The 22,033-nt window shown below is 50.1% G+C and overlaps 1 protein-coding gene across 2 annotated transcripts in view; it reads left to right on the top strand.

Annotated features, from left to right (window-relative positions):
- The first annotated feature begins 954 nt into the window (after window positions 1-954).
- The window catches only part of CNNM4 (cyclin and CBS domain divalent metal cation transport mediator 4), a 40,362-nt gene continuing 19,283 nt past the window's right edge, over window positions 955-22,033 (top strand). For both annotated transcript variants that reach the window (XR_010835365.1, XM_059078481.2), the window contains exon 1: window positions 955-2,356. Coding sequence is in view for 1 of the 2 variants with exons in the window: in XM_059078481.2 (XP_058934464.1) it covers window positions 955-2,356 (1,402 nt within the window). In the remaining variant the exon portion in view is untranslated. The remainder of the gene's footprint in view (window positions 2,357-22,033) is intronic.

Here is a 22,033-nt window from a genome sequence, read left to right as displayed (position 1 = left end):
TTCTTCATCTGTAATATGGAAATAATAACACTACCGCTTAGGGTTGTTGGGAAGATCAAAAAAATATTATGTATGTGTTTGTTTATTGCCGGTTTTCTATCCTAGACTGCAAACTCCAGGGGGCAGGAACTTTGGCTCATTCACTGCTGTACTGTTTGAGCCTGGAACAAGTGACCGTAGTAGGTGCTCAATATTTGTGTCCTAAATGTTAACGACAGGAGATAAGCCTAGGTCAGACCCTGGCCCTTCTATCTGCGGGTACATCCTACAGCTTCAGTTCCCCAGATTTTCCCTCCACTGGTCCCCAAGGGAGACCTCGGGCCTGGGCCTGAGGAACGCACTTCTGGTCTTGGGACAAGGTGGGCAAAACCCCCGGGAGTTCCAGAACAATGCCGGTGGACTTGAAGACCTCCCTCAGGCCTATGCCCTCAGGTTCTCCTTTACTTTTTTCATAGCAGAAAATCAATTTTCTCGCCCGAGCACAACTCGGTGCTGCTTCGGAGAGGTTCTTGCAGAGAAGGGCCACCGCCCCGAGCTGCAGATTTCTGGGGAAGGGGAAGGAGCCCAGCAACCGATCCCAGTCTGGGCTGCGGAAGAGGAACTACGTGGTCGAGAGAGAAGGTCGGGGAGGAGAAAAGAGGGACCCGCCGAGAGAGCGGAAAGGCGTGCGAGGAGAAGGGCGGGGCGTGCGCTCGCCCGCGGCTCCCGCGCTCCTACGCCGCGCCACCTTAAAAGCCGGACCTCCTTAAGGGAGGGCGCTGGAGCTGCGCGCCAGGGGCGGGGCCCTCCCATGCAAATGAGGGGCGTGGCGTGGCGTGGCGGGCGGGGCGCTGACCTGACGTCAGGCAGGAGGCCCGGGCAGTTGGCTCGGCGGCGGCGGAGCGGCAGGAGCGGCGGCGTGAGCGGGGCTGCGCTGAGGGGCGCGGGGAGCGGCGGCGGCCGAGCCGGAGCAACATGGCGCCGGTGGGCGGGGGCGGGCGCTCGGGCGGCGGGCCGGCCCGAGGGCGCCTCCTCCTGGTGGCGCCGGTGCTGCTGGTGCTGCTGTGGGCGCGGGGGGCCCGCGGCCAGGGCGACCCCCAGCGGGGCGCGATCCTGGGCATGAGGCTGGCGAGCTGCAACAAATCGTGTGGGATAAACTCGGATGGCATCATCTTCGTGTCCGAGGGCAGCACGGTGAACCTGAGGCTGTACGGCCAGAGGCTGGGCTCCTTCTCCAGCAACCTGATCTCCTTCACCGAGGTGGACAACGCCGAGACCATCCACAACTCCACCAGCTGCCCCGAGCTCACCAAGGACCTGGTCGTCCAGAAGCTGGTCAACGTGAGCCGCGGGGACACGTCCGGGATGCTGGTGGTGCTCACTAAGTTCCTCCGGAGGAGCGAGAGCATGAAGCTGTATGCGCTGTGCACCCGGGCCGGCGTGGACGGACCCTGGCAGAAGTGGACGGACAAGGACTCGCTGCTCTTCATGGTGGAGGAGGCTGGGCGGTTCCTGCCCCTCTGGCTGCACATCCTCCTCATTTTGGTGCTGCTAGTGCTGTCGGGCATATTTTCTGGCCTCAATCTGGGGCTTATGGCCCTGGACCCCATGGAGCTGCGCATCGTGCAGAACTGCGGCACTCAGAAGGAGAGGCGCTATGCCCGCAAGATCGAGCCCATCCGACGCAAGGGCAACTACTTGCTCTGCTCCCTGCTCCTGGGAAATGTGCTGGTCAACACCTCCCTCACCATCCTTGTAGATAACCTCATCGGGTCTGGGCTGGTGGCCGTGGCCTTCTCCACCATAGGCATTGTCATCTTTGGGGAGATTGTGCCTCAGGCCCTGTGCTCCCGACACGGGCTGGCTGTGGGCGCCAACACTATCATTCTCACCAAATTCTTTATGCTACTCACCTTCCCCCTCAGTTTCCCCATCAGCAAGCTCCTGGACTTTTTCCTGGGTCAGGAGATCCGCACCGTTTACAATCGGGAGAAGCTGATGGAGATGTTGAAGGTGACGGAGCCCTATAATGACCTCGTGAAAGAGGAGTTGAACATGATCCAGGGTGCCCTGGAACTCCGGACCAAAACTGTGGAGGATATCATGACCCAGCTCCAGGACTGCTTCATGATCCGGAACGATGCCATCCTGGACTTCAACACCATGTCGGAGATTATGGAAAGCGGCTACACGCGCATCCCCGTGTATGAAGACGAGCAGTCCAACATCGTAGATATTCTCTACGTCAAAGACTTGGCCTTCGTGGACCCCGATGACTGCACCCCCCTCAAGACCATCACCCGCTTCTACAACCACCCAGTGCACTTCGTCTTCCATGATACCAAGCTGGATGCCATGCTGGAGGAGTTCAAGAAGGGTAAGGCCCGATGCAGCTCTCGCTTCACTGTTTGTGGTGTCGCGTGTATCCGTGCCTGGTTTGTGTCTGCTGATCTTAGCGTTCCATTCGCGTGACTCTGTGTCCCTTTGCTCAGCACCTCCTATGCCTCTGAGGTGAACGGTACTCAGGGCAGCAGAAACAGTTCTTAAGCATCTGCTGTCTGCCAGGAATTGTGCTTTGTGCTTCAGGTGAATCAAAGCAGAGCAAGACACACTCACCCACATGGGAGCCAGACAGAGGGAAGCTAATGCCTCAAAAGAGGCCAACACCAGGGCATGGAGATTAGGGCAAGGAACCAGAGCCAGCATATCTCACTGGGGTCAGGTGGGGAAGGGATCGGGTGGGGAAGGGGCCGGGGAACTGGGAAAAACCTTCACAGGGGAGGGAACATTTGAGGAGAGCCTTGAAAGGTGGGGAGACTTGGTACTTGAGGCAGAGGGAACCCCTCGAGCAGAGAAGCTGAGTTGGGGAGCAAAGGATGTGCTTGTGGCCCAGCAGGTGGTCCTGTTGCTGTGGTTACAGGCTCTGCTGATCACTGGTCAGTGGGGGAGAGACTGAGTCATCTGGGGCCTCAGGAAGGGCCTGAAAGCCGGGGAAGTCAGCCTGCTGGAAGCTTGGAGCTATGGAAGGTTTTGGAGCAGGGGAAGTGTCACTGGAGCTCCTGTCCCACAGAAGCCGAATTGGGAGGGCTCTAGTTGGTTTCCCGCTCAGAACAATGCCAAGTAAAGCTTTCGACTATTCAGCAGAAGCAAGCCGATTAAGTTTGGGTTATTGTTCTGTCTTTCCCAGGCGCCAAACAGAAGCTTCCCTCCCGTGGTCTGCTGGGAATCTTCAGCGGGCCTTGCATTGCCTTGTGTTTTTTTCTCACACGGGTTCTTGGCCAATATTCAGGTAGTTAGAGAGACACTCAGAGAGTTTACTCACCAGCTTCAGAGCTCAGGGCGCACACCCGTTTCCTTACTTCCAACAGAACTTTTCTCCTGCCTCTGCCACTCCAAAGCCTTCAGAGTGACAGTAAACAAACCAATTACGGAGTAAAACCCTCCTAGGCCAAAGGGAGAGGGGAGGCAGGAAGGGAAGCTTTTTATAAAGGAATGGGGGAAGAGGGGGAGGTACCTTATCCGAAACCTGGGGACTTGGCTGTGTTTCTCCTAGGTGGAACTCCCTCTGGCTGAGGGCTTCTAGCTTCTAGCTGGGAGCAAGCGCCCAGACCCTTCTCAGTCATTTCTGGAACCGAGAGTGGAGGAGAGCTTGACCTGGCTTGGATCAGTGGGTGATGGAGTGGGTTTGGGAGGAGCTGGCCTGGCAAGGATGCTGGGGTCAGGGTCAGGGCCAGGCACCTTCCCTTTTTCAGTTTGACAGACTGAATCTCAGCGTCAGAGCTGAGGAGGACTTGAGTGGGAGACAGCCCGGTAGGTAAGGTCGTCTCACTGCAGAGGGACCCGTGGTGACGGCACAGCCTGGGGGGAGCTTCGGAGTCTGAACAGAAGAGCATTGAGGATTTGTGCGCCACCCCACCCTGCCTCTAGGCCCCGAGGACCTCTCCCCTGTTGCTTGGTCAGGGACCAGGTTAGGACTCACCAGGGCAGCTTCCTCCTTACCACCTCCAGGGTCTTTGGGACTGTTACTGGTGACACACCCAACAAGCATGTTTGTTTGCATTGTTCAGCCGCATCTGGATCCAACCTGTATGGATGGGCTTGGTCGGGCTTCTCAGCCCCTGATCAGCAGGGTGGGAGCTTCCTGGGTCTTGGCAGGGCCACCTTTGGACTCATCTTTAAAAAAAAAAAAAAAAAAAAAGGTACCGCTTCCTGAAGCTGAGGAAGCAGAGCTAGCATCTCTCAGGCCAGAGCACTGCTGAGTGGGGCTCTGCAGATGCACATTTTAGTCCACTGGACTCTGCTCCCTAACAGGCTTGCAGCCTGAGACTGAGGCCTGGAGGGGGTGCTGGTAATTCCGTGGAAGCACAGGCACAGTCTGCCCTGTGCAGCGTGAGGCCCTGGAGATGCAAGTGTGAGGGATGGTCGCCCCGAGGGAACGTACCCGGGGTGTTATACCATCACTTCCTTGTTCGTGGCCGTGCTGGGCTCCCCGCAGTGTGACCTCTGCCAGATCTTTCCATCTGGCATCTACCTTTTCAGTCTAAGGCCCTCCAGGATGCGGCAAACGCTTAGTGTACATCTGCAACTTAAAGGATTTTCTTTACAAATCTGGTGTTTGGAAGGCTTCTTTTTTAGCTAAGAAAACCCAATAAGCCAGGTTAACACAGCCAGCATCAGCAGCAGCACCAAAATCGGGGCCAGGGTGCCTGCTAGTCTAGCCGAGGGTCTTTTCTGCGTTTCAGGGGACCCTTCGGCACCGCCAAGTTGGGTGAGGGTCCTGAATTCTGCCAGAGTCTTTCCGCTGCGGGTGGAAAGCTCCTCTTTTAAGGTTGTTTTACCTCTACCTTACCCACCAGCATTATAAGCTCCTTGAGAGTTGGGATCATGCCTTATTAGTGTTTTCTCCACTCAGTTGCGAGCGAAGAAATTAACAGTAAATGTTTGTTAAACAATGAATGAGCAACAAGCGAATGGTTCTCTCTGGCAAGCCCTGCTGGCCTTGCTGGCCTTGAGGACACTCACACCCTAGAGCCTTTGCCCTGGCTGTTACCTCAGGCAGGAATGTTCTTCCCAGACTTTGCATGGCTTACTCTCGCCTCCCTCAGGTCTGCTTCAACTTCACCTTCTCAGTGAGGCCTTCCTGTCACCCTAGTTAAAACTGTAACCCCCTTCCCACCCTGACCTTCCTGATCTACCCAGACCTACCCTGTGCTCATTTTTCTTTTTCTCATATCACTTTCTAACAACTGTACAATTTACCAGTTTACTTTGTTTTTTATTGTCTGTCTCCTCCCACTAGAATGTAAGTTCCAAAGGGCAGGGCTCTAAGTTCTGTTCACCAATACATCCCTGGAACGTAACATGGTTCTTGGCACATAGTGAGACCTCAATAAAAAGTCACTGAATGAACGTATGACCTGTCAGGTTTGAGAGAGAATTATCTGCATTCTAGAAGTGTTAGAATTTTGACGAGCTGATAAGGGCTAAAGAAAAATGGGTGTGTTGTGCTGTTATCCAGGGACTTGACATTTCCAGCTGCCCCAAGAAAGCCAGGAGGTGCTCCTGCAGTGACACATGTATCAGAGGTTTCAGGTCAGGGACTGAGAAGCAGAGTGTGGAGTCTTGGTTCTCCTTCCCTGTGCCTCAGGTTCTCAGTGAATAAGCGGTCTTTGACCATCAAGAGCTGACAATGGCTTCACTCATTAGTGGGAGTCCTGGATATGCTCCTACACACTTAGAGACAGGCTCAGAGAGTCATTGCAGGCCTGGGGGCACTGAGCTTTGCCTAGGGACCAAAGCAACGAGGTGACAGCTTCCCAGCCTTCCCAGCCGCTTGCTTCTGCTTTCCAACTCAAGGCAGCTGTCACTGTTTACTGAACCCCGTGCTATGTGCAAGACACGATGCCTGGTGCTGCAGGCCCTCAGAGTAAGACCCGCTAATTGGTGAGAGCTGTGAGGCCACTGAGAGGCTCCTGCAATTTGAACCTTGGGCCTTCCACTTAAACCTCGCCTAGAGTGTTCGCAGTACTGGGAGTTTTGGTTGAGTTTGGCTACAGCTCGAAAGGCTACAGCTCGAAATCTTAAAACGAAGCTTCCCTGGGCTGCTCCTGGCCCTGCTGTGTTTTTCCTTCACCACAGATGCTCCCCCAGACTCTGGAAGCACAGTAATGAATGAACTCTCCACTTGAGAGGTTGGAAGCTCCACCCCTCATTGAAACCCACCCTCCAGCTTCCGCTGTGCCCCTCCCTCCCCGTCCCTCCGGGACATTCCTGCCCCTCCCAGGCATTCAGCTCTTCTTTAGTCATTGGTCACTGACCCCTGGGGTAACCTTGCGCCTATTACTTCTCCTCATAGACAGTTAGTGAGTTATATTTGGAGGGAAAAAGCTAGAAATAATCTCATCGAAAACTCCTCCCATATTTCCAGCCATGTCACATCACATTTTCCCCACCTGCTTAATATTATTCCTGAAACAACTTTAAACAGGCTGGAAAGAACACTGCATAATTTTTGCATTTGCCTTGGGTTCCTACCGTCTGGCGCACCTTAAGTATCTTATTTCCCTGCACCTGCCTGTTCTCTTCATTTGTTCAGCAAACATCTAACTGTTGGAAGCCTGTGTGTCAGACGGTGTGCTAGCTTTTGGGAGTCAGAGGACTAACGCAGCCCTGTTCACAGCAGCCGCTGTCTACCAGGGAGACAGGTAGGCGCCGTGGGACCCGGGAAGGCCTAGGCCTCCAGGCGCCTCTGCAGTCAGAATGACAGGGCCCAGCGATTATTACGGAGATGTTGGGAGTCGGGGTGGGAAGTATTTGTGAACATCTGAGGTTTCTGCCTGGGATTCAAGTTGATGATGTTGTCATTGGACGGGAGTGGGCAGAGGAGAGAGCAGAGCCAGTCTGGTGAGGGCGGAGGGAGGGGTGGTGCCACCCTTTATCCGACTTCTGTGCCCAGCATTGCGTGCCCCCGAGCATCTGGCGCTTCAACGAATGTCCGACTGCCTAGGTATTCTGTTCAAATGCAGATGAGAGCTCAGTGGGTTTGGGGGTGCGGCCCAAGGGTCTGCCTTTCTGACAAGCTCTCAGATGATGCCCGTGCTGCTGGCCCTGGACCACCCCAAGCAGCACGAGGGTGCAGTCCATCCAGGCAGGTATGCAGGGGAAGTGCCACGTGGGGCTCGGGAGTGAGGCGGGACCCGGCTGAAAGGTTTGGGAGCGACTGAGAGTAGGCAGAGCGTGTGAGGCATGGAGAAGCCTGGCCCAAGCGGCTCCCTGGCGAGATGAGAAAGAACCATGCAGGCCTGGTCTGGGGAGCCTCCTGGGGAGGTCGCCTAGGGCTAGTGCTGAGCCCAGCTGTGGGATGGGACAGTGGTCACGAGGTTCTGGGAGAGGGCGGCCTCCAGAGTGGAGAGGAAGGCAGCTCTACACCTGGAAGTACTTTTGAACTGAGCTGGTGATCTGATCTCGAGAAGCTTCCCCGGGGGCAAGTATATCTGAGCAAGCGACAGGAGCTGCCTGTGGGGCAGAGATGCCAGCGGGGCAACTGACAAAACGCTGGCCAGAACGCTGCTCACTTTCTCTTCAGTGTGGTGCACGTGCAGCCCGTGGGCCAGCTTCCATAGAGGAGCCAGAGCTGAGGGCACCTCACCCACCTTCTATTTACAGATCTCTTCCTAAAGCTCTTATTTGTGTACTGGAAGGCTCTGCCTTACGGCCAGGCCCTCATAAGAGCTTCTTAGATCTTTACTTGTCAAAAGTCTTGTATTTCTAATTCAAAAGACCAGCTCTAGAGTTTTCCTGGACTCCTCTGGTCAGGACAGGAGGTACTGGACAGATGATGAATATTGAAAACAGTGCACAGAAACACAAAACCACACTTCTCCTGTGTCCTGCAGGAGAAGTGGATAAGGGGCAGGGGACCCTCCGGAAGCCGGAGCCTTGCTTGTCTTGTCAGTAGAAATCTGACATTTCAGCTGGATCTTCGAGGGGGAATCGACACAGCACTTTCCATGTCTGTGCCTCTTGTTCTGGGAGCACTTGGACGAGACCACAGGGTGAGAAATGAGCTTCTCAGTCCTTGGTGCCAACTTCGGGGGAAACTGCTTCTGCATATTGTGACCGCCTCTCAGCCCTTCCCAGAGGGGCTGGGAGGTGCCACTGCGGTGTGCCCGTCTCCTCCCGAGGTAGTGTCATGCTGATGAGCCAGGTAACTGAACAGCTAGGATATCCTTGAGGGAAAGGAACATGACGTTTCCTGCCAGTCTGTCTCCTCGAGGGCAGGGGCCGCAAGCCTGTTTATCAGACACTCTCTAAGAGGGGAGTGTGCCTAGAGGGCTAGGGTGGGCTGGACCCTTCCGTCGCTGACTTGGTGATTGATTTTAGCGGACCTCTCTGGTTCCTTCAGCCCATTCTGCAGGGAGGGACAGCTTGCCTTGCCTGTCCTAGGGCTGCCCCTCTCTTTCTGCCTTCCTATGGCCTTAGGGAGTTTTGAGCTTCTCAGCAGAACTTGCCAGGAGGATGTGAGGGTTATGGAATTTCCTAGAGGTGCCCAAGGTGGCCCTCAGCTAAGAGGACGGGGGGAGCAGCTTCCTGGTGCGGTTGCTGCCGTTTGATCCAGTCCTCTCTCCTTGTTCTCCGAGCCCCTCCATCTGCCACCGGGCACAGCTGCCCTATGACAGGGTGCTCTCCTGTCCTGAACCTCGGGTTACCCCTCCCATCACACCTGAGCGTCCCAGGACATCCAGCTGTCAAAGGCTTTGTGGCTACAGAAAGGACTCCTGGCTCATTTCATAGACTGGATTCTGGACTACTTACTCTATTCCTGTTCCATTTATTATGGAATTTTTCTTTTCCTTAATGTTAATTAGAAAGACCTACATATCACTATCAGAACCTTTGAAAAGAGGCAAAAATCAAAACCAGACAATCCAGAAACCTGTGACTTAGAAAGAAGCACTTTTAATATTTTAATTTACTTTGATAACTTTTTAGAAATTTAATCTTTTTTTTTTTTAAAGTTTAAAAAATCTTGTAACAAAGACAACAGGCTCAAAATCATTTTCATTTTTACAGCCATGCTCTCTCTCATTAGCTGCCCTTACGTGTTTTCACATTGAAATCACTGTCTACGTACAATTTTGTGCTCTGCTTTTTGGAACACAGTTTAGATCAGTTCTTCAGATTTCTCCTCTGATAAGAAGTGAAATCCGTTTTTATCCCTGGGATCCTTAGGAGGAGCATCTAGGAGGATTTCCACAGACTGAGGGCTGGGCTGCTTTCTGTGGCTGACAAGGTGAGCCCAGAGGGCTGGGGTGTGTGGCAGCCAGCCTGTTTGGTTGGGGGTTAGACCTAGGATTGCTGGAGCATTCCCCAGAGGTTACAGCCAGAGTCTCTTCCCTGCTGCAGGGCCTATTTACTGTGACCTGGGCAGGGTTCTCGAAAGACTGGTTTTGCCGGGCTCTCTGGAACGCCTGGTCTCTGGCCAGCTGGCAGCCAGGAGCCTTGGTTGGAAGGAAGCCTCCCCCCACCACCCCCTGCCCCACCCCAGGCAGGCTCACTCCCACACCTACATCCACACCCACACACACCCACATCCACACACACACACACACACACACACACACCCACACACACGACCCCACACCTACATCCACACCCACACACACCCACATCCACACACACACGACCCTACACCTACATCCACACCCACAAACACCCACATCCACACACACACACACACACACACATGACCCCACACCTACATCCACACCCACGTCCACACACACACACACACACACACACGACCCCACACCTACATCCACACCCACACACATCCACGTCCACACATGCACACACATGACCGCATGCCTACATCCACACCCACAAACACCCACGTCCACATATGCACACACATACATGCACACATATGCACCCACCTACCCACTCACACACAGGCAGGCTGAATCCCACACACACTCAGGCATCCTTTTACACACTCTTACCCACACCCACCAGCAGACAGACACACACATTTATCCACTCCAGGCAGGCACTCCCTTTCCTCTCTCTCACACGCACACGCACACGCACACACGCACAGTCACCTAGAGTCCTGCTTTAAATGTACGTCCGCCTCTCATCAGACTTTCTCGAGAGTAAGTTTAAGAAGGGAGCAAACGCTTGTGCAGTAGAGTTTATTTTGTAAAAGGCTCAAAATAGTGACTGACTTTTGGGCTCAGAGAAATTTCTCTTCGGTGATTTCGGCTGTTGATTTGGTCATCCTCATGAATGACAGCACCCAACCCAGAGGTTGTGGGGAGGACAGAATGAGGTAGGGCACGTACAGGGCTCAGCTCAGCCCCTGGCACCATGTTGTCGTGCAATAAATGTCAGCTGTTTTAAAAATTACCGTTATTGGGCTTCCCTGGTGGCGCAGTGGTTGAGAGTCCGCCTGCCGATGCAGGGGACACGGGTTCGTGCCCCGGTCCGGGAAGATCCCACATGCCGCAGAGCGGCTGGGCCCGTGAGCCGTGGCCGCTGAGCCTGTGCGTCCGGAGCCTGTGCTCTGCGACGGGAGAGGCCACAACAGTGAGAGGCCCGTGTACCGAAAAAAAAAAAAAAAAAAAAAAAAAAAATTACTGTTATTACTATCCAAAAGGTACCCCCGTTGGTGTTGACACCCACTTGGGCCACGGTGGTTCTTACATACTGGCTTGGGTGGCAGCTGCCCCACTGTCTGGGTGTGGTGTCTTTCTTGGAATTATGAATACATTGAGGTCAAAAGAGCCTGCTATATAATTGCACGCTAATTCAGATGGCATCTTATCTGGACCCTAGCGTGTATGTTAAGGGTAACAGAAGCCAGAGCTTAAGAAAAAAAATGTCCAGAAAAGTAACTTAAAACTGAGGAGATGCTCCTCATTCAGTTATTTGTCTCCCGCACATTGGGAAAAGTGCAGGCAGCCGTCCTGATGGCCAGCGCCTTTGTGGTCTCACTGCAGAAGCACAGTCTGAGGGGTGCTGCTCTGGGGAGATGTCTGGGAAAAGGAGCGTGGCCACATTTACCAGCTGCGCCCGCCCCTATGTGGGTTCTTTCATCTCAGGATCCACCAGTCACCTGTCCTCCCTGGTGCCCCAGTTAGGGAGGCAAAAGGCTGTGATAGAAAAGCAGCAGGAACAAGAGGGGGATCCAAGGGACTGAGGCTCCCCAAGAGGCCCAGTCTCCCCAGAAATGCCCCAGACCCAAGCTCTGGAAGAGAGTAGAGCAGGGATCGTTAAAGAAAGAAGTGCCTTCATGAATGGTTAGCCTTTGTTGAATACTGAATTAATCCTCCAAGCGCTGTAGACAGGGAACTGAGGCTCAGAGAGGCTGAGAATCTTTCTTTCTCAGCCACATGGCAGCTAAGTGGCCACCCCAGACTGCTCCCCTCCACAGGCCAAGCCCTTGACTGCTGTTCTGTGTCACTTCTCAGGGGGGTTGTAGGTATTGAGAAAGAGACCAGAAGATTGGGATATTCCAGTAACCCCAGGCTAGAAAATTTACTGTCAGTTCTACATTTTAAAAAATTGAGATATAATTGACAGATTACATTATGTCAGTTTCAGGTATAAAACAAAATGACTTGCTGTATGTATATGTTGTGAAGCAGTCATTGCGATAAGTCTAGTTCATTACCACACATAGTTACAAAAATTTTTTTCTTGTGATGAGAACTTTTAAGGTCTACTCTCTTAGCAACTTTCAAATAGATAATACATATTATTTATTAACTATTTACTGTAGTGCTCATGCTGTACATTACATCCCCAGGACTTATTTATCACCCCGCCCCCTCCCCTCCCCCTCTCCCCCTCCCCTTTCCCTTTCCCCTCTCCCCCCTCCCTCCCCCCAATTTTAAGGACTTATAACTGGAAATTTGTGCCTTTTGACCACCTTCACCTGTTTTGCCCAACCTCTCACTTTCGGCAACCACCTAGATTTGTTCTATTTTTTATTTTTTAAAATTTATTTATTTTATTTATTTATTTTTGGCTGCATTGGGTCTTTGTTGCTGCTCATGGGCTTTCTCTAGTTGCGGTGAGCAGGGACTACTCTTCGTTGCTGTGCGCAGGCTTCTCGTTGTGGTGGCTTCTCGTGTTGCAGAGCACGGGCTCTAGGTGCACGGATTTCAGTAGTTGTGGCATGCGGGCTCAGTAGTCGTGGCTCACGGGCTCTAGAGCGCAGGCTGAGTAGTTGTGGCGCATGAGCTTAGTTGCTCCGCGGCATGTGGGATCTTCCCGGACCAGGGCTCGAACCTGTGTCCACTGCATTGGCAGGCGGGCTCTCAACCACTGCGCCAGCAGGGAAGCTCCTAGATTTGTTTCCAAGTAAACTTTCTGTTGAAGCAAAGTGCTTAAATCATAAGTATTCAGCTTGCTAGTTTTTCGCAAAGGAACATCCTTGTGTGAATACCTCTTAGCTCAAGAAATAGAACATTATCAATATCCTAGAAGCCCTCTGCAGACTCTTCCAGTTACTGCCCCTGCCCCCCAAATCATCATGGGTCAGTTTTTTCTGTTGCTTGTAGCTGTAGTTCATTCTCTTTTTGTTGCTGTATAGTATTCCATGATAGAAACACACCGCCATGGTACTGTTGGTGGACGTTTGGATTGTTTCCACTTTGAGAGTCTTACAAATAATGCCACTAAGAGCACGCTTGGCATGTCTTCTGGTGACTATGTGTAGCCAGTTCTGTTGGGAATATGTCTGGGAGTAGAAATGCTAGGCCATTGTATAGGCATAGAGGAGACAGTTTTCCAAAGTGCTTGTACCTGTTTCCACTCCTATGCTCACAACTCTGGTATTGTTGGCTCTTTATTTATTTTATTTTAGTTAACCCGTCAGGTGGGTGTGTTGTAGTATCTCATTGTGATTTTAATATAGATTTCCCTAGTGGCTAATGATGCTGAGCACATTCTCATATGCTTATCATCCATTGTGGTGGTTAGTGCTTTTGATTCCCCGTTTTTAAGATTCCTTGCCTGTATGAAAGTCAGGAAGCTAGAATCCTGTGTTATCTTCTGGAAGCTGTATTGTTTACCTTAGCGATCTATAATCCTTCCGGAATTTATTTCTGTTTTTGATGTGTTACAGGTCAAGATTCTTTTTTTAAAAAATCCATATGGATGTCCAACTACTTCAGTAGAACTCATTGAAAGGGCTGTCCTTTCTTCACTGAACCATGGTATATATGTAGGTCTGGACCCTCTTCCATTGGTCTCTTTATTTTTCCTTGTTCCAATACTGCATTGACATAATTGCAGTACTTTTACAGTAAGCTTTGGGACCTGATAATGTTCGATACTTTGTTCTTTGTTCTTCAAGATTGTCTTGACTATTCTTAACCTTTTTTGCCTGGGAATTTTATGGAACTGCATTGACTCTATAGATAGCTTGATGACTTGACATCTTTATAGTAATGAATCTTCCAATCTACAAACATAGGTTACCCCTCCATTAGTTCATGCTCTCTTAATTTCTTTCAATAATATAGTCATTTTTCTGTGTAGAAGTCTTACACTTCTTTTCTTGATTTATTGCTAGGTATTTGGTGATTTTAAGCAGTGTCTTTAAAATTGTATTTTTCATTTGTTTGTTACAGATTGTTCCAACCAGGGTGTATTGCAGTTCAGTTCTGGTGCCAACCACCTGGCATCAGCCTCAGTCCCCATGGGTATAAGGGCTCAGTCCTCCAGAGACAGCTCTCACCTCAGATGCCAGCCTCAAGTGGGGTCCCCTCCACCTGTGTACATCTGACCAACTGGCTATGCACTCAGGGGTTTTCATGACTCCCCCTCAGGTTTGATAATTCGCTAGAATGGCTCACAGAGCTCAGGAAAGTGCTACACTTAAGAGTACAGTTTTATTTTAAAGAATGTACCTAGGATGGGGTCTGTCTGAGGGACGGGGAGCTTCCACGCCCTCTCCCTCTGGAGCCAGAGTGTGTCACCCTCCTGGTACATCGGCGTGCTCACCAACCTGGACGCCCCACTGAGCTTTGGGACCCAGAGTTTTTTTTTTTTTTTTTTTGCGGTATGCGGGCCTCTCACTGTTGTGGCCTCTCCCGTTGCGGAGCACAGGCTCCGGACGCGCAGGCTCAGCGGCCACGGCTCACAGGCTTAGTTGCTCCGCGGCATGTGGGATCTTCCCGGACCAGGGCCCGAACCCGTGTCTCCTGCATCGGCAGGCGGATTCTCAACCACTGCGCCACCAGGGAAGCCCGGGACCCAGAGTTTTTATCATCAGGACTTCCTTAGCATGCTTGATTAAGTCATTGGCCTTCCCTGGAGGCAGGGCCTTTTGTGCCCTCTTTAGTTTCACTGGTGACCATCTCCAGTCTCTCTCTAGGGTCCCACCTCGAGTCACCAAAATTATTATTATTATTTTTTGGCTGCTCCCCGAAACTTGTGGGATCTTAAGTTCTCTAACCTGGGAGCGAATCCGGGCCCTCAGCAGTGAGGGCAGGGGGTCCTCACCACTGAACCACCAGGGAATTCCGGAGAGTCATCTTATTAACATCACAAAGACACTCCTGTCACTCTGGAAATGCAAGGTTTTTTGAAGCTCCGTGCCAGGAACTAGGGTCAGAGACCAGATGTATGCTTTATTATACTTCACAAGTATAGAGAAATGTAGTTCATTTTTGTATAGTGACTCTGAATTCATTGACCTTGCCAAACTGACCATTTATATTTAATTCAAATAGTTTATTTTAGATTCTTTTGGCTTTTTTACACATATAATTATGTTGCCTATGAATAAAGGCAATTTTATTTACTGCTAAACTTTATTCATTTTATATCTATATTTTATATAGATATTTTAGATATAGATATAGATATTTTATATATATAGATATAGATATTTTATATCTATTTTATATCTATTCATTTTATATCTATTCATTTTATATCTTGTTCTTGCCTTTTTCACTGCCTAGGACATATAGGATCATGTTGACCTGGTGACAGTGGGCATTCTTATTTAAATATCTGCTGAGATGATTGAATGATTAATTTCCTTTTTTCTGAATTATACTGATTGATTTTTGAACGTTAATCCTTAAATATTTGTTGTATAACTGGAATAAACCTGACTTAGTCGTGATGTATTCTTTTTATGCATCATTGGATTTGATTTGCCAATATCTTTGTTTAGAATTTTGGCATCTACGTTCATGAGAGACATAAGCCTATAAGTATTTGTTCTGCCATTAAAAAAGCAATTGAGGAAGATATTGTTACGAGGTGCCCCGTTAGGTTGGGTTTTTTTTGCGGTACGCGGGCCTCTCAATGTTGTGGCCTCTCCTGTTGTGGAGCACAGGCTCCGGACACGCAGGCTCAGCGGCCATGGCTCACGGGCCCAGCTGCTCCGCGGCATGTGGGATCCTCCCCGGACCGGGGCACGAACCCGTGCCCCTTGCATCGGCAGGTGGATTCTCAGCCACTGCGCCACCAGGGAAGCCCCCCGTTTAGGTTTTTGTTTGTTTGTTTGTTTGTTGTGGCAGGAAAAATAATTGCTTAATAATTGAGTCTTTTTCCCTCTTTTAACTAATATTTCAGTTTAGGCGAGCAAATTTGAACGTAGCAAGTAATTATCTCACCCTCTCCCTCCCCGTTTCCTGCTTCTCCTTCAGACAACCAGTATAAGCGTCTTACGTCACGGGCAATATTGCTGCAGTTTTTCTCCTTCTTTAGGGTTTTTTTTTTTTTCTCCTTCAGATTTTGATATCAAGGTCTAGAATGATTTTAATAGTTTACAAATTATTTGGAAACGTGTATGATTACCAGGAACCAACTGGGCTTCACCAATGGAAACAAAACAAAAAACCTTTTTTTGTGTGACGGGGGATAGGATTACTAGGTTAGTTCAGGAGAAAACTAGTCCCAGACTTAATGTTATCTTGATGTTAACATTTAAGAGAATTTCCTACTATATCTTCATGAATAGCATGCGACACGTGGGCTCATTACCAGTGGTCCAGTTTTTAGGTTGATTTGCCCGTAGATTATTAGCTGGTTGCACAGACAGATCCAAAAGAGCAGGTGCCTCTGAAGGCAGTAAGTGTGCTGAGTCTGTGAGCGGTCCAGCCGGGAGTGGTGAGGAAGGGGCTTTTCCTGGGGGTGCGGGGGCTGGGGCGGGAGGCCAGATGGCCAGGAGCTGGGATTCCAGGGGGAAAGGCCAGGGGGGCTCCTGAGACCAGAGGACAGGTGGAAAGAGAAAGAAGCAGTTTGCTGGAAGGGTCCAAAGTCAAAGGGTGCATTCCTCCGCTCACAGGCATGTTAGCTGGGCCAGCATCTTCTCTCCACTTTATTTCTTTCCACTGTGTAGCGTAGCTCTCGTTCTCTGTGTTCCTCCCCACCCTCTACACCATCCCTGGCTGTGTCCTCCAGGAGAGGTTTCCACATCTCTGAGGACCAAGACACCAGCACTTGGTCTGAGTTCACTCCTTAGATAACTTAAGAAACTTAAACAAAACGCAAACCCTCTCCTTTGACCCAGGTATGCCCCTTCTAGAAATCTATCTGAAGGACGTGGAGATAGATCCAAATATATTTATTATGAGGATTTTCATGTTGGCAAAAAAAGGGGAAGGGCACAGTTTAAGAGCCCAATGGGGCTTGAGATGATGTACACATGTGTGCAATGAAATATTATCAGGCCATCCAATTTTTACAAATATTTCTATGACATGGGCAAATACAAAGAATGCAAAGTATTTAAAAAATGGACTACAAAACTATTTACATTTTGATCCAATTTGTGGAGAAAATATATAATATTTTATCTATGTTAATTTTAAAAGACCAAAGAAAACAAGCAGTTACCAGTACTTATCTTTGGAAGGTGGGATTAAAAGTGATCTTAGGGCTTCCCTGGTGGCGCAGTGGTTGAGAATCCGCCTGCCGATGCAGGAGACACGGGTTTGTGCCCTGGTCCGGGAAGATCCCACATGCCGCGGAGCAACTAAGCCCGTGAGCCATGGCCGCTGGGCCTGCGCGTCCGGAGCCTGTGCTCCGCAACGGGAGAGGCCACAACAGTGAGAGGCCCGCATACCGCAAAAAAAAAAAAAAAAAAAAAAAAAAAAAAAAAGTGATCTTAATTTCCTTCTTTCTACTTTTGTTACCACAATCAGAAAAAAAAAATATGTAAAAGTTAGATGTAAAAAAAAAAAATTAAAGAAAATTGGGGAAGTTAGAGCACTGACTGTTGATGGTCTGAAGGAATTATATGTTTGGGTGTGATGATACTATTGTGGTTTTGTTTTTTTAAAGGGTCCTTAGGGCTTCCCTGGTGGCGCAGTGGTTGAGAGTCCGCCTGCCGATGCAGGGGACACGGGTTTGTGACCCGGTCTGGGAAGATCCCACATGCCGCGGAGCGGCTGGGCCCGTGAGCCATGGCCGCTGAGCCTGCGTGTCCGGAGCCCGTGGTCCGCAATGGGAGAGGCCACAACAGTGAGAGGCCCATGTACCACAAAAAATAAATAAATAAATAAATTTAAAAAATGAAAAAATAAAGGGTCCTTAACTTTTAGAGATACTCACCAAAATGCTTGGGTAAAAGTTACAGATGTTTACAGATAAGATCTGGGATTTCCTTCATAATAAACCAGTGGAGCTGGTGGGGCGAAAGAGGAAACAGGATTGGCCACAGGAGTTGTTAATTGTTTAAGGTAGGTGAAGGGTGTAATGATATTATTTCCTCTCCTTTTGTATATGCTTTTGTTTTCCATCATAAAAGGTTAAAAATTAGAGACTACTAGTTAACTGAAAAATCAAAAGCCATGAAGCCCCAGTTGTGAGAATTAGAGAACAGTCTTAGGGTTCCCCGACATCCGTTTGTCAACAGCTTGACCCCTGGGGCGCTTGGGTTTAAAAGAAGGCTCTTTGGAGAAGTCCCATTTCTGAATCCCAGCTTGCGTACCTCCTCACAGTGCTTTTCTGGGCAGGACCTCCCTGAGCTGGGGTTTCCTCCTGTGAAGAGTGGGGTTGGTCATAGGAGATGCTCTGATGGGGGGAGGGGAGGGGCGGGATAGCACCCTGCCCTCCTCCTCCCCCAAAAGTGCTTGCCCTCTGACTGCTCAGCGCCTGGGGGGAAGTAGACCCTGAGGGGGGACACCCAAGCGTCTATGGTGCAAAGGGACAGCGAAGGTGTGGCCACCTTTTGAAGGCTGTTCTAAACAGAGCTCTTGAAACTTTTGATTGTGGACCCTATTAGGAAAAAAAATTTTTTTAATTTGTATCTCCATTCATTCAAAAATTATATACATGTACTGTTTTTCTAATACATATATTATAAAACAAAGAAGAACAATTTTAAAGAAGTAAAAATGGAATAACCGTTATTTTAAAATGTCTCGCGGGACTTCCCTGGTGGCGCAGTGGTTGAGAATCCGCCTGCCAATGCAGGGGACACGGGTTCGAGCCCTGGTCCAGGAAGATCCCACATGCCGCGGAGCTACCAAGCCCGTGCGCCACAACTACTGAGCCTGTGCTCTAGAGCCCGCGAGCCACAACTACAGAGCCCGCGTGCCACAACTACTGAAGCCCGCGTGCTTAGAGCCAGTGCTCTGCAACAAGGGAAGCCACCGCAACGAGAAGCCGGCTCACCACCACAATGAAGAGTAGCCCCCGCTCACCACAACTAGAGAAAGCCCACATGCAACAACGAGGACCCTAACGCAGCCAAAAATAAAAAAAAGTAAATAAATACATTAATTAATTTAAAAAAAAATAAATAAAAAAAAAAAATAAAATGTCTCGCTAATAGTTATCCCTTCCTGTTATCTCTAGCACATACTTTATATACTTTCTCAAGGCACAAAATACCCTTTTGCTGGGATTCCTCATTACTGACAGTGGCTGGACGTCTGTGTTTCACATAGTTTTCTTTGTTTTGAATCACTTTGGCCAATCCCTCAGCCCTGACTCCATCCTTCCTGATTTCCCCCCCCCGATGCTGGTTGAGGCAGCGGGTGGTGAGAGGGGCAGCTCTGGCCTTCGTTGGCGTCTGTGCTCTTCATTCTGGGATTTCCTTGCCCGGATCTTGTTAAGCAACTGTCCCTTTTGCGAGCTTTGCTTTGGTCCCGTGTACTCCACATCGTGTGTAAATCCCTGTCTGCACTTGCTCCCAGTCTGCTGGGGTATGAGTGAGTGTGTGTGTGTGCAGGACATCCGGAGCTCCGTGGTCACCTGCGGTGACTGGTGACTGGCTGGCTTTGCAGGCCTGGTCCAGGCCCACCCGTGGTCATTCTGTGTAGAAACAAAAGCTAAAGCTGCTTATTTATCTTGGAGTAAAAATAAACAGAAACCGTGTAAGGGATGAGCACCCCCTTGGGAGACGCTGTTCTGAAAGGTCCCGGACAGGCCGTGACTGCGTTGTTGTCTTGCTCGGGACGGCTCGGCTTGTCGATCTCCTGGTCAGTCTCTAGAACCCCTTTTAACTGCAGACTCCTGTCTGTTTTGGCAAGTGGGCCCCAGTGTCTCCATTTCCATTTCTCTTTTCCATGTAGCTCTCCTATCACTTTTTTTTTTTTTTTCTGCTTTACTCTGTTTTTTACCTTTTGTCTTGCCTTACATTTTCATTTCTTTCCTTTTAAAAACATAACCCGTTGGGGCTTCCCTGGTGGCGCAGTGGTTAAGAATCCGCCTGCCAACGCAGGGGACACGGGTTCGAGCCCTGGTCCGGGAAGATCCCACATGCTGTGGAGCAGCCAAACCTGTGCGCCACAACTACTGAGCCTGCGCTCTAGGGCCCGCGAGCCACAACTACTGAGCCCGCGTGCCTACAGCCCGTGCTCGGCAATGGGAGAGGCCACCGCAATGAGAGGCCTGCGCACCGCAGCGAGGAGTGGCCCCCGCTCGCCGCAACTGGAGAGGGCTGGTGCACAGCAGCGAGGACCCAATGCAGCCAAAAATAAATAAAAATAAAATAAATAAATTTATCAAAACCAAACAAAAACATAACCCGCTATAATGCAGTATTTTCATTGGTGCTATTCATTGGCTCGCTTGCCTATCGGGCACCTGCTGTATATTGAGCCTCATCTGGACAAGGAGGCATGAGTCAAGAACCACCCAATGTAACTTCTGCGGGTGAGAGTGTAAACCGGGACCCATGCTGGGGAGGGCAATTGGGAGTTTTCTATAAAATTTGCCCTTTGACCTGTGACTCCACAACTATAAATGTATCTCACGTGGGTCAAAAATGGTGGGCGTACAGGGATTATCCTTACAGCATTGTTTGTAGTAGAAAAAAGCCTGGCAACAATAATGTGTCCATCAGCAGAAGGGAGAGGGTCAGATCCACATTCGTACTGGTGCCCACAATCCGAGATCTCGGGCCGCGGAGTGGGGAGCAGCTCTGGGCTCCAGTAACCTCTCTGAGGGCAACACGCGACGTGCAGAAAAGTGTACCTTGTATTTTTAATTAAAATAAAAATAAAAGTAATATATTTATTGTAGAAACTTTTAGAAAAGTGGAAAATGATTAAGAAATAAAAGTCAAAGTCACCCTCATCCTACCACCCCAAATGTTTTTGTTGCGTTTCCTTCTAGTGAGTCAGCAATGAACTGTATTGCTTCTCCCCCTCAAAATGAGACATCCTTCTTCTCTTTTCTGATTATAAATGTAAAAATTAAAAAGTAATACATGTTGACTTTAAAATGCATCAAGCAAAAGCAAAAGAAACCAGTATTGCTCTTACTGTCGTTATTTTGTAACTTTCTGCTTTACACAAACAGTGAACCACCGTCCTTTAAAATAAATCTATATCTACATCAGCCTTTTTAGTGGCTGCAGTACTGTGTCATAAACCACACTGGGTGGACCCTCCTGGGCACACCTTGCACATGGCCTGGGCACTTCCTTTGTGTTAAGGTCTTTCCTAGAAGTGAAAGAAACGGTGGAGTCCAAGGTCTTATACATTTTACATCTTGACGCATACTGCCAGGTCATGACGGAAAAAATGTCATTGTTCTCTCCAGTACTGCACTCTTTTAGTCACCACGGCCTTATATTTTAATTTATATTAAAATTAAGGACCTCCTCAGTGTTTTTTTTTTTTTAATTAAAAAAATTTAAAACTTTTTTCTTACTGTTCTTTTAAATTGCTTATTGATTAAACGACTTCCACCCTGCCCTCCCCAGTCCGGCCCGGCCCTCTCTGCTCTGGATGCCCTGCAGTATTCTTTTTGCATGTAACTCTCCCACCCTCTTGGAGCTGAGTTGGGAGGGCTGTGCTCTGCCCCTCTGGTTCCTTTGTCACCCTGGCCCCTGGCTTCTTGCTGGGATGGGCCACGGCTCCTCCTGCTGGCTGAGGTCAGCGCTATTAATCATCAGCCTAATCCTGCCCTGGCCGGGTGGAGGGAGGCGGAGGAGGGGGAACCCCAGGAAATCAGGGTGCCCGTTGTCTGCACTTGGCAGCTGGCTGCCTGGCCAGCTCCTCTTCCCATGGCGGGGGCCTGAGAGCTCAGGGCCAGTCTTGGAACCTGGGATGGCAGGAGGTGGGACCTGCCGGGAGGCCAGTGAGGGAGACCAGAGAGAGATGCCAAGGACACCATCTTGGGTGGCGGTAATCCCACGTCTGATCTGGGGCCCCTGGATCTTCCCCATGAGAAAAGGCAACTGGAGCTGGCGAGTAGGGCCTCTCGGAGCCCTTGTGGACTTTGAAACCCAGCACCTAGTAATGTGTTTTTCTTATGATCTTTGAGAGACTATAAAGGTTTTTACGGGGGGAGGGCGGCGGGGAGGAGGACACAGCTGTTTGCTAAAATGGGCATTGTGGGCGGTGGAGGACTGGGCTTTCCAGGGCCCCTGGAGACCTCCCTGTATGTTTCTAGCAGAGTTTGGAGCATCTGCTGTGCACCGGGCAAGGGATGGGGGACTCGCGGAGAGAAGCGAATCACGGTGCAGGCCAGGGCTGAGCTGCATCCTGGTCCTGGTCCGTGGGGAGCTGGGTGCCAGGCAGCCGATGGCACAGCCCACGGCCTTCCAAGTGCTGGGAAAGGAAGAGTT

Source organism: Kogia breviceps, chromosome 11 (assembly GCF_026419965.1).
Source record: "Kogia breviceps isolate mKogBre1 chromosome 11, mKogBre1 haplotype 1, whole genome shotgun sequence".
NCBI lineage: Eukaryota > Metazoa > Chordata > Mammalia > Artiodactyla > Physeteridae > Kogia > Kogia breviceps.
Note: the sequence above shows the minus strand (reverse complement) of the source record. Positions and strands in the feature narration are given on the sequence as shown.